Here is a 10,780-nt window from a genome sequence, read left to right on the forward strand (position 1 = left end):
AGTTGTATTGACATAATTTTATTATTTTATGTTTATTTATTTAGTTGAGAACATTATGTTACATTCTGATATTTCTTGGGAAAGTCTCTGCTTTTCAATTTTAATGCAAACATAAATGTCCCTAGCCTTAAAAGGAAGTATGTGTGTACATTTGATATCTTTAGTTAAAGAACACATTTTCCTTTTATCAGATGCAAATAGTGGTGCTTACGGATCTACTGCCCACATTTTCAGTTGATTAAGTCATGAGGCATTTTATATATCATGTTATCCGCATTCCTTCTCCTGCACATTCTTTTTAAGCAGCTGTCCATTATGGGTCTGAAAATATTTCTCTTCTAAATCCAATCCTGTAGAGCAGTGAGAAAGGATCACAAATGTCATACAACACAGTCACATTTTCACTGGAAGCAGAATAAAAGAATGGCTTACGTGGTTTGGCAATTTATAACATTTTAATGATGAATTTCAACTGCCTTGCAAAATATTTAATCAGAATGATTAACAATCAGAAAAAAAGAACTGATTTTAAATTTCTTCTTTGGCAACTAATATGCAAGTAATAAATAGGAATATCCAAAGTTGGAGGGGAAAAGAGAAGCTACAAACTTTGATATTAAAAGCCCAGATGGCAAGATCCTCGTTAATTATGTCTAGTGCTGAGACTTAAAAGGAATATTTGGCAGCTCGTGTGATTTAGAAATTGAGCCTGGTTGTTTTATCCCCACAACCTCAGAAATTATAGGTGGCTGTAGTTTCCCCTACAGAACCGACAGAAGCTGTGGCTAGCTGACCTGAGAGCTGTTCAGCAGGACTTGAGGCCATGTTTACCTAACCCTTCTACCTGTTCAAGAATCTTCATGGGAGATACTCGGAGCAATTGAGCTTTAGTTCCTTTAAATCTGCTCCATCTGTGTTCAGCTTGCCTGCAATTCTACTTTTGACTCTCCAGGTTCAATCAGTATTGATGAATTTTTCAGAGAAGAGTAATTAGAGATGTCTTCTGTGGATTCTAATCAAAATATAACATCTTTTCAAAGGCCTCTAGACCCAAGCTCAGTTGAACAGAGGGTTTTCAGAGATGTACTTTCTGAATGATTCAGGATAATGGGATAGGAGATTTCATTTTTAGCCTTTTTTCCACAATAAAAAATAATTTGCTTATAAAATACCTAGTGCAAATTGCGGATAGGGACTAATATTCTTATATTCTAAGTATCTAAGATTAAATATCTTAATATCTGTGGGACATTGAGAGCAGCAGCAGGCACATAGAGTGTGTTTCAATTACTAGTAAATATTAGAAACTGGACATGGGGTCATGCTTTTCCTGTTTACAACATTATGCAATTTTTAAAAATAAAAGGTGTATGATAACACAGTGCAGAAATTTTAGTGCAGTTAATTTTCCATTGTAAAGAGGAGGCCTGATGGACCAGAAGGAGTACTAGGTCCTGGAAGTTAAGAGCTCCGGTGCTGATGACCACTTTGTTTTTCCCTGTGTGCCTTTGAACAAATCACTTGCACTTGGAGTTGTCCCTTCCTTCTATGTAAAATGAGTGAATGATGAAATAACCTCTAAGGTCCCTGATGATTCTATCCTGACCTTCCATAAGATATGAAGAGACCTATTATATGTCATTGTTATTCTTGGATTAACCTCAGGTTTACATTGAAATCAACCTAGAAGTCTTTTGCATGTATTTCTGCAATGATGCATTTATGAGTGGCTGTTTTGGCATCTCTGAATTTTCTGTCTCTTATATTGGATGGGACGGTTAGGTATGGTTGAAATGCTCAGTTCTCTAGCTCCATCTCTGTGGCAGCATTTGTTCACTCCATTTCATCCATCCAAGGGCCACTTTGATTTGTTTCAGATGTCCCCTCGACCTGCCCATAAATAGATATTTAAACAGATAAATAAAATAGATATTAGATTTTAGAAAATGTTGATCTATTTGTTATACTGCTTGTACATACTCGTTTATAATACACCTTTAAAAAACATACATAATGTCACATTTAAAATTCCTAATTACACTGGATTTTGAATTATATCTTGATATCGTGAGCAGGATGCATGATGGTTTGTTTTCTAAATAGCTCTCATGTACGAGTGTGTTGAAAAGGAAGCTAATAATTTAATAAAACTAATTTGAAAAATAACAGCAAGATATGATTTAAAAAATTTAGGTAAACTTAATGGGGTGATAATTCGTGTTTCTTAGACAATATTTCTAGTATAGAAGTATATTTGTTATAAGGAACCCCGTGGAAATATTTTTGATGTAATCTCTCAGTAAACTTTTTAATGTCTAATACAAATATTTAATTTCAGATTAAATAATGGAAGCATGGCTCTTATAATTGCACGAGACACATCTCGGCCGGAATTTATCAAACACTTGAAAAGATATGCCAGTGTGAAAAATCAGGTATGGTAAACTCTTTTTGTTACTTATTTGCAGTGCTATTAATCATGGAGGAAAGATGCTGTAGGAGTTGACATCGAATCCTCCCTGAGAAGGCTTTATTTTTCCTCTGAATACATTAATCTTCATCTTTTTCATTCGAATTTTGGAAAGCATCCATCAACATTAATGTAGATTGGCCGTTTTTGAGCTATGGGGTTACTAGTCCTATATATACATGTACCTTTTTTTTCTTTTGCACGAAGATAAAAATGTATTATTATATTGCAAAGCGAAGTAAATTAAGGGTAAAATTACATACTCAGGCTGTTCATCAGAATGAAAAGTAGTAAAATCTGAGATTCAGCCTTCTTGATATTATGGCGGCAGACTGCCTAAGTCAGGGGTCCCCAAACTTTTTAAACAGGGGGTTTAAATCCCTCAGACTGTTAGAGGGCCAAACTGCGGGCCCCGGGACACGTCGGCTGCTAGGCAGGACAGGCAGTGGCGGCAAAAACACCCGGCAGGCCGGATAAATTTCCTAGGCGGGCTGCATGTGGCCTGTGGGTCATAGTTTGAGGATGCCTGGTCTAAGTTATGATCTTTAGGTTTTCCTGACATTTGTTTGCAGATATGCCTGTGCTCAACTGATGGAAATAGATTTGCAAATATATGTTTAAAACATACCACTTTTATACAGACATTTTATTCATAACTAGAGTGTTTGGAGCCAAGTATTTCCACTTAAGTGATTCACTTTAAGAAGAAGTAGTGACAATGTTATCTTCGCAGATACTTTGACCCAGTGATTAGGAAACTGATCCTGGGTTTATGTGAATTTCTGAAATTGTAGACTTTTGAAGTAAATAGGTATGGTTGTAAAACCCTTTAGTTGCACTCATTCTTCAAAGTATAAAATGGTGCTTGGATGAAGCTGGGAGAGAACAGATGGGAGAAGGAGGAAAGCAAACCCTGCAGTGATTGCAGTTGAATCCTGCTTGCATTACAATACCTTAGTCGGTGCAAGGCGCTCTCTCTTTTTTTTCTTTGCTTTTCTTTGCCGTTTTTTTCTTTGCCAAACTTTTTTAGGCCATCCTCAGGAAGCATGATTTCTCTTCTGCCTAGTACATTGATTTGATCAACATTTATTGAGCAACTAACAGGACTGTTTAGGAAATTAAATAATAAAAATTAAATATAGTCCCTCTTTCCTTAAATATAAACCTCTAAAGAGACAAAGTGGATGAGCATATATAAGGCAGGTTGTAAGTCTGAATACCAACTTCATGTATGTGTATTTGGGGGAAATCTAAATATTTATTGATTTTTCCCCCAAAGGATTGTATGTTTTTTTAGATTTTACTAAATTTTTAAACATTAAAACTCACTGTTTAGTGTTTCTTAATGTAAAAGCAACACACATTCATTGGTCTTATTTAAATCAGAAAGTAGAATCAAGAAAATAGCATTTAAAGCACTCAAAATTTCACATTCCTGGAGATTACCAGTATCATTACTTTGGTAAAATTTTTCCTAATCCTTTTGATTAAATCCTATTTGAAAACTTAAATGATTATTAACCTATTAATATACCCCTGAGCTACTCTGTATTTATTTTGGGAAGACATCTATTGCACAAATTGTTTTTGAAAGGTCTCTTGCCTAAGGGTCATGTTTTTGTAGATGTTCTTTTATTTTTTAAATGAAAATGTCTTTCTTCTGATTTCAAAAGCAATGCTCTCCTTGAATATGATAACATACCCAGTAGAATAAAATAATTCTGTTTCTGCAGGAGAATGATTTTTCAGTGAGACTTGTCTGTGCAAGGTCTATTTTAACCTATTTTCCTGTGTTCTCTGCCAGTATCTTCTTTTTAATGCAGGAAATTATGGCCTGTGTGTTTCATTAGACTTAGTTCTGAGTGACTTATCTATTTTCAACAGTTAAAGTCTATGCTGTTGCTCTGTAATCTTCTGCAAAAAAAATCTGAAATATTTTGCATACTGGAATATAGTAAGAATAATTAGATTGATTCCCATGGTGACTATTTTTAAGCAATGTTAATGTGACTTATTAAAATTTATCAACACACACACATGTATCTATGTGTGTTAAGTCTCTTTCCTTCATGGTGACTTTAAGAAATGGATTATGTGTATCAGATAAATGTAAGATTATCTCTTCACTGGGTAATTAGTGTAGCAGTGCTGGAATTCTATTTGGGAAGGAAACCATGGCACTTTATGGAGAGCAACATCTCGTTCTCTGAACAAGGGTGAACAAGTGAATGTTAATATATACATAGAGTTGTGTAACAGATTAAAAATCACCATTTCTGGGGTAGCTCCTGTTGCCTTCCCCAACTCTTATAAAATGGAGGATAAAAACTATTCTTCAAAGTTATGGCAACTCCACCCTATCACTAGGCCCCCTTTCTCCTTCACTTTGACCATTTAGGGTAGGGCATTTGAAACCCTTAAGTGTTAGCATTTCACCCAGGGCTTGTTCTCAGCCCCCTGTCTTATCAGGATATTCTCTCCTGAGTGATCTCATTGCCTTCCACTGTTTGAAGCATCTGAGCATCATATACTGCCAAGGGTTCTATCTTCTCTTCTGGTCTATAAGGACTGCTCTGCCTTTCTGTGTGCCACACCGGATACAAAACTACAGGTACCTTGACTCCAGCATGTCCTATAGCTGACCTTATTCATCTTTCTCCTTCAAATTGCTCCTCATATGTTTGCCTACACAGGTCAATGGCACCACTTACTACTATGGGCTCTCCCTCCCCCCTCATTCCTCATAACCTGTCTACCAACCAGCTCTATTGGTTCTCCTATTAACTAGTTCTCCTTGTAACTGCTTCTCCCTCACTTCAATTCAAACCTTAATCCCTTCTTGCCAACAATAGCTTCCTTCTGGCCTCCAGGGCCTCTAGTCTGGTTTTCCCTGTCTTATTTTGTTGTAAACATCATGACCTTAGAAGATAGGCTCAGACGCCACTTAGATGCAGTCAATTGGTGATTTATTGCACCTGCACAGGGGACCGCTGCTCTGAGAGACAGGCAGTCTTGAAGTGCAGGGCAGGTTGTCCTTTATGTGTTTTTTGTGTAGCTAAGCAAGCAGGCCAGTACAGAAGTGGAACACTGCGGCCAGTACAGAAGTGGAACATTGCGGTTAGCTCAGGGCAGGGTTACAGCTTGGGTGACAATGGATACATCTTAAGTAACAATGGTTATAGTTTAGGTAACAATGGTTACTGCTTGGGTAAAAAGCTTAGGTAGGTCTCCACCATTGTTCATCCACTGGGAACTTGGGGTTTTTTTCTTGAAACTGGGACTTCCCCTGCTTCTTTGTTCTGAAGTCTTTTCTCAGAATCGACCCTGGGGTGGGGGGCAGGGGAACAGGCTGAGAGCTTGCCCGTGGGATGGAGGAATGGGCTGGTAGCTTGCCTCTAGGGTGGGGGAATGGGCTGGGAACTTGCCCATGACAATTTTTTGAAGAGGGATTTCTTTCCTGCTGAATTTTTCAGTATTTCGTCCATATGGAACATGTGGCCTTTGTATCTTGGCCCCTGGCTAGGTTGTGCAGCAGCCTTACTTCCTATCACCCCCAACAGATTCCCTGTATTTTGGTCATTGTATTAGTTACCTAGCACTGCCATAACAAATACCATAGAATGGATGGATTAAACAATAGACTTTTGTGTGTGTGTGTGTGGCAGGGTCTTGCTCTGTTGCCAAGCTGGAGTTTAATGGCATCATCATAGCAGCCACAAACTCCTGGGTTCAAGTGACCTTTCTGCCTCTGACTCTTGAGTGGCTAGGACCACAGGCATGTGTTACCATGCCCAGCTAAGTTTTCTGTTTTGTAGTGATAGGGTCTCCCTATGTTGCTTAGGCTCATCTCAAACTCCTGGGTTCAAACAATCTTTAGCCTCCCAAAGTATTGGCATTACAATGACATGTGGGACCCACCACCCCAGGATAACAGCAGACATTTGCTCCTCACAATTCTAGAGGCTAGAACTCAAGCCAGGTTTGGCAGTTCCTTCCGTGGCCTCTCTTTTTGGCTTTGCATTGCAGCCTTCTCACTGCGTCCACCGTGCCTTTCCATATGTCCGGACTTCTTAGGGACTGTCATGCTGCATCTGGGCATATCCTGAAAAATCTAATTTTAACTTAACCACCTCCTTAAAGATCTTATCTTCAAGTACTGCTCCATTCTGAGGTGCCAGGGGTTAGGATCAACACAGGAATTATAGGGAGGGAGCACAGTTCCACCTGTAACAGTTTGTGTAGTTGCTTAACCATGACAGACTTCTGGGCTTTCATAAATGATCCTTCTCTCCAGACTCTATTCCTTCTGCTTCAGCCTAACTTTTCTGTATTGTTTAAGGCTCATTTAAAAAAAATTATTTATGTAATTTTTATTTCAGGTTAATTTGAGGGTACAAAAAATTAGGTTACAATGTATGCATGTTATAGGTATAGTCCCTGTTGTTGTTATGTTCCACCCCAAGAAGGTGTGCCATAGACCCCCACTTTGTGCCCATTAAGTGGGAACACACCAATCCCCTCACTCCCTCCATCATTTTTATTTTCTCAACTGAGTTTTTGGTAATAAAGCTCACCTTAAATGGGGAGCTTTCCCAACGTCTTAAGCTTGTTTGCCTCTTCACGTTTCTTGCACTGAATCCCTTGCTTACACCATCATGGCACTACTCTGTGTCACAACTATAACTATTTATTTATCTTCCCATGCCCCAAACAAACCCTCACAGATGATACTGCACTGTCAGCTCCCTAGAGTGCCATGTAACAATGTCTGTGGCTTCAGAGTTAATATATTTGAATGGATGGATAGAGCTTCATTTTGTGAGATATGCATAAGAAAACTGATGATTTAAGAGAGTATATCTCTGGTAGCTGTAGCTCTTGGCATTCTTGGCTGGCATCTGCATCACTGCAATCTTTAACTCTTACAAAGGCATCAGTCAAATTGGTGTAGGCCCCACCTTCATAACCTCATTTTAACTTGATTACATCTGCAAAGATGCTACTTCCCAAAAAGTTGACATTCACAGGTGTTAAAGGATAGACACTCTAACATAAAATAACATTTTATTTTTGGAGAGGACACAGTTTAAGCCAGAAAAGTCTATTATTACATACTCACTTAAAACGCAATCTCTAAAATGAATGATTACCTAGAAATTTCTCTAAGCATGAGATGTATGCCCAAGTCTTCACATCTGCAGTGGGAAGACTACTGCAGTTACTGTTGAACAATTTTACAGAGAGCTGCTTGGGGCCCTCTAGCTCTATGCCTCAGTCAGAATACCTTATGCCACCATAATCCACTGTGTAACTGCATATTGTATAGGATCCACTGTAAAAGCTGCCAAATCTTGGTTTCTACATATTTAAGAGTGTTAGGAAAAATATTAGTTTTCTATACACTTTTGAAACACCATGCTTCATCAAAGTTTATATGTGTAGACAATATAATTACAAATGTCATGCCATTAATCTGAAAACTGAAGTGAGTAGTTATTGTATATTTCTACCAAATAAAGTTATTCAGCTATCTTTTTTTATTTATTTTAGAGAATATAACGCTTCTTATTTTATTTAGAGATAACGCTTTTTCACTAGAGTTTCATTAGGTAAGAAAGGAAAATTTTAGTTTGAAGGGTATCTTTTACCATTCTAGAGTGGACATTAAGCACACACATTGCAACTTATATCCAGTCTTAAATTGGGGGTGAGACAGGCACATACCAGTGATAGTATATGTGACTGCCTTTCTCTTTTAGGTTTAGATCTATGTTCTTCCAAAGTAAATGCCAAGTATGAAACTTACACTGGGGTTTGCTTTACATCCACTAATCTATTGAAAGTTAATAACCAAGTCAGTGGATTGAATCTTCTGTATCAACAGACCAGTTTTAAAGATTCAGTCTATCTATAAACAACTACAATATTATTATTGTATGCAATTCCTCATAGACGTGTACTATTTGTCATAAAGATGTGCAGAAAAGATGTTCCTTCTTAGAAAAGAACAGGATCCCTGTTCATAGTTTCCAAGCTATGAAAACATCAGCATGCATGTTGATATTTCCTTGTACGAGAGGGCACGGTAGATTTTCTTGATTTGTGTTAACACTTAGAGATAGAGCAACCACCATGATTATTTGTATTTGTTTTATTTAGTTTAGCTTTTCATTTGTTGAAACATACACTGTTGAAGAAGTAAAAGTTCATCCAAGGAGTAATTCTAGCAGATACAACCCAGAGAGGGAGGATACACCTCATGAAACTGCTTCAGAAAATAGTTTCCCTTGGAATGTAGATGGTGATTTAATGGAAGTTGCATCAGAGGTCCATGTTAGGTAAGTCCAGTTATGTCACTGCTTTATGAGTCCATCAGTATGCCCAAAACTAATAGCACAATGAAAGCCCTCTTCTTTCAACTATCAAGGCAGGCAGGGGGTAATGTAAAAATAAATCAGTAAATCAGGGAAGAATAAAAAGATACATGTACAACTTCCAATGAATAAAAAAGTATAATCTTACTTTTATTCACCAACTGTCATATACAGCTAAGGCATTCTCTTTGGTTATGTATCTCCACATTGACATTCTAAATTATTGTGCTGCATAAACTTCATAGATAATGCATGTTACAATTTCCATTTTAGAATTTTAAAACCTGTGATCAAGATCTTAAACCTTTAGTGAAGCCATCTGGGTAATGGGTTATTAAAATTTAATCCTCCACTCTATTAGAGTTTTCTCTCACCCATTACTAATATTATAACACTTTGTATTCAACAATTTTCTTTTATCAAGTCTTTACAAAGCATTCAACTTACTTTAACGGAAGAACAATTTTACATAGGATTTAATTATGTAACATGAATGACTGATATAAACAGATTTAGGGACCTACAAACTCATTCCTGGTAGTAATTGTGACTCAATGGGTAGAAGTATTCAAGGCGCCCACTAAACACGAGTGCTCTGTAGGCACAATTGACAGTGTCTCACAAAGGCAATAAGAACATCAGGTAGGGAAGACGGCTGAGAACGCTTTAGTAATTACCAATGTTGGTTTAGTTTTCTAGATTGCAGTTCTGAATGTTTATTGCTTATCAATTTGAAGGTTGCATTAGATACCATAGTCACTAGCTGTATGTATGCATATACATGTGTATATGTGTGAAAAAATAACAATGATAGGTTGATGAAATAATAAATTGTACATATTCTTTTCTTTACAGATTACATCCAAGGCTTATCAGTCTTTATGGAGAAAGCATGGAAGAAATGCATGATTTCAAAGTAACGTGTAACTGTATATAAAAGAAATAGGCAAATTAGAACTTTAATATGAAGGAATAGGGCCATGTTTCCAACAGATATGCTAATAGAAAAAGGGTTTCAATTTATTTTTTTAAAGAAATTACTATTTTTGATGTTACCTAAAATTAGTCTCTCTAGGGCTTTAAAAATCAAGATGAAAAATATGAAATTCTGTAGTTTGCTGGGTATAATCTGCACCTGTGTTTTGGGCCCAAACTTTTGGAAAAATGCACCTCCAGAAAATGGTTGGCTCTTGGCAGCAGAGACACATCTGGGGAGGGCTAACGCTGCCCTGGTAAATGTTTAGATTGCCCCCTCCCCTGCAACCTCCTTCTCTGCTACCCCCTTTCTCTCTTCCTGAGCCCTTCTCTCCTCACTACGGGCCATGGCTGAGATAGCCACATGCTGTGTGGCCAGTGGGGCAAGAGCTTCTAAGGCCACTTGGCCCATGGGCAGTTAGGCAGGTCCTGAGGCCCATGCTGGACTATCAGCCCCTCTATGTGGGTCTCTTGCCCGCTCCCTGCACAGCTGGGGCTCACCTTGCCACTCCTGCTTCTGCCTCCTCCCCTGATTGCCCTGCTTGACAGAGGCTGCTCCAGCCTGCTTCCACCAGATCCTGGATGCTCCCGAATTAGACCCCAGGAGCCCGGTGGGCCCAGGTGCAGCAGCCCCAGGAGGCCCACTGGGGTTCCCCACTCCTGAGTCATACTATCCTTGTATAATGCACATCCTTATTTTTCCCTCAAAATTTGGGGTGAAAAGTGTGCAATATACATGGCAAAATATAATATGTCAAAATAATTCAAATTCTGGTTTTTAGGATGTGTCTGGAAATAAACTTAGGCATCATCATGGTATACCAATATTTAACATATATAATTCCAAAGTGAAATAATTTGGATTCTTTCATTTTTCAGGTGTTGAGCCCATCAGTTGTAATGCTGTTTCCTATAGCCTGGTACAAACAGACCACAGAGATCACATAAGATTGCCCTAATT

At 38.0% G+C, this 10,780-nt stretch overlaps 1 protein-coding gene across 1 annotated transcript in view; it reads left to right on the forward strand.

Moving 5' to 3' along the window:
• The window catches only part of CERKL (ceramide kinase like), a 117,235-nt gene extending 106,735 nt beyond the window's left edge, over positions 1-10,500 (forward strand). The window contains 3 exon segments of the mRNA XM_023514167.1: positions 2,339-2,435; positions 8,630-8,808; positions 9,700-10,500. Coding sequence (XP_023369935.1) covers positions 2,339-2,435; positions 8,630-8,808; positions 9,700-9,781 — 358 coding nt within the window. The 3' untranslated portion in view covers positions 9,782-10,500.
• Positions 10,501-10,780: the final 280 nt, after the last annotated feature.

Source organism: Otolemur garnettii, unplaced genomic scaffold, assembly GCF_000181295.1.
Source record: "Otolemur garnettii isolate 467f Iridium unplaced genomic scaffold, OtoGar3 scaffold00048, whole genome shotgun sequence".
Taxonomy (NCBI): domain Eukaryota; kingdom Metazoa; phylum Chordata; class Mammalia; order Primates; family Galagidae; genus Otolemur; species Otolemur garnettii.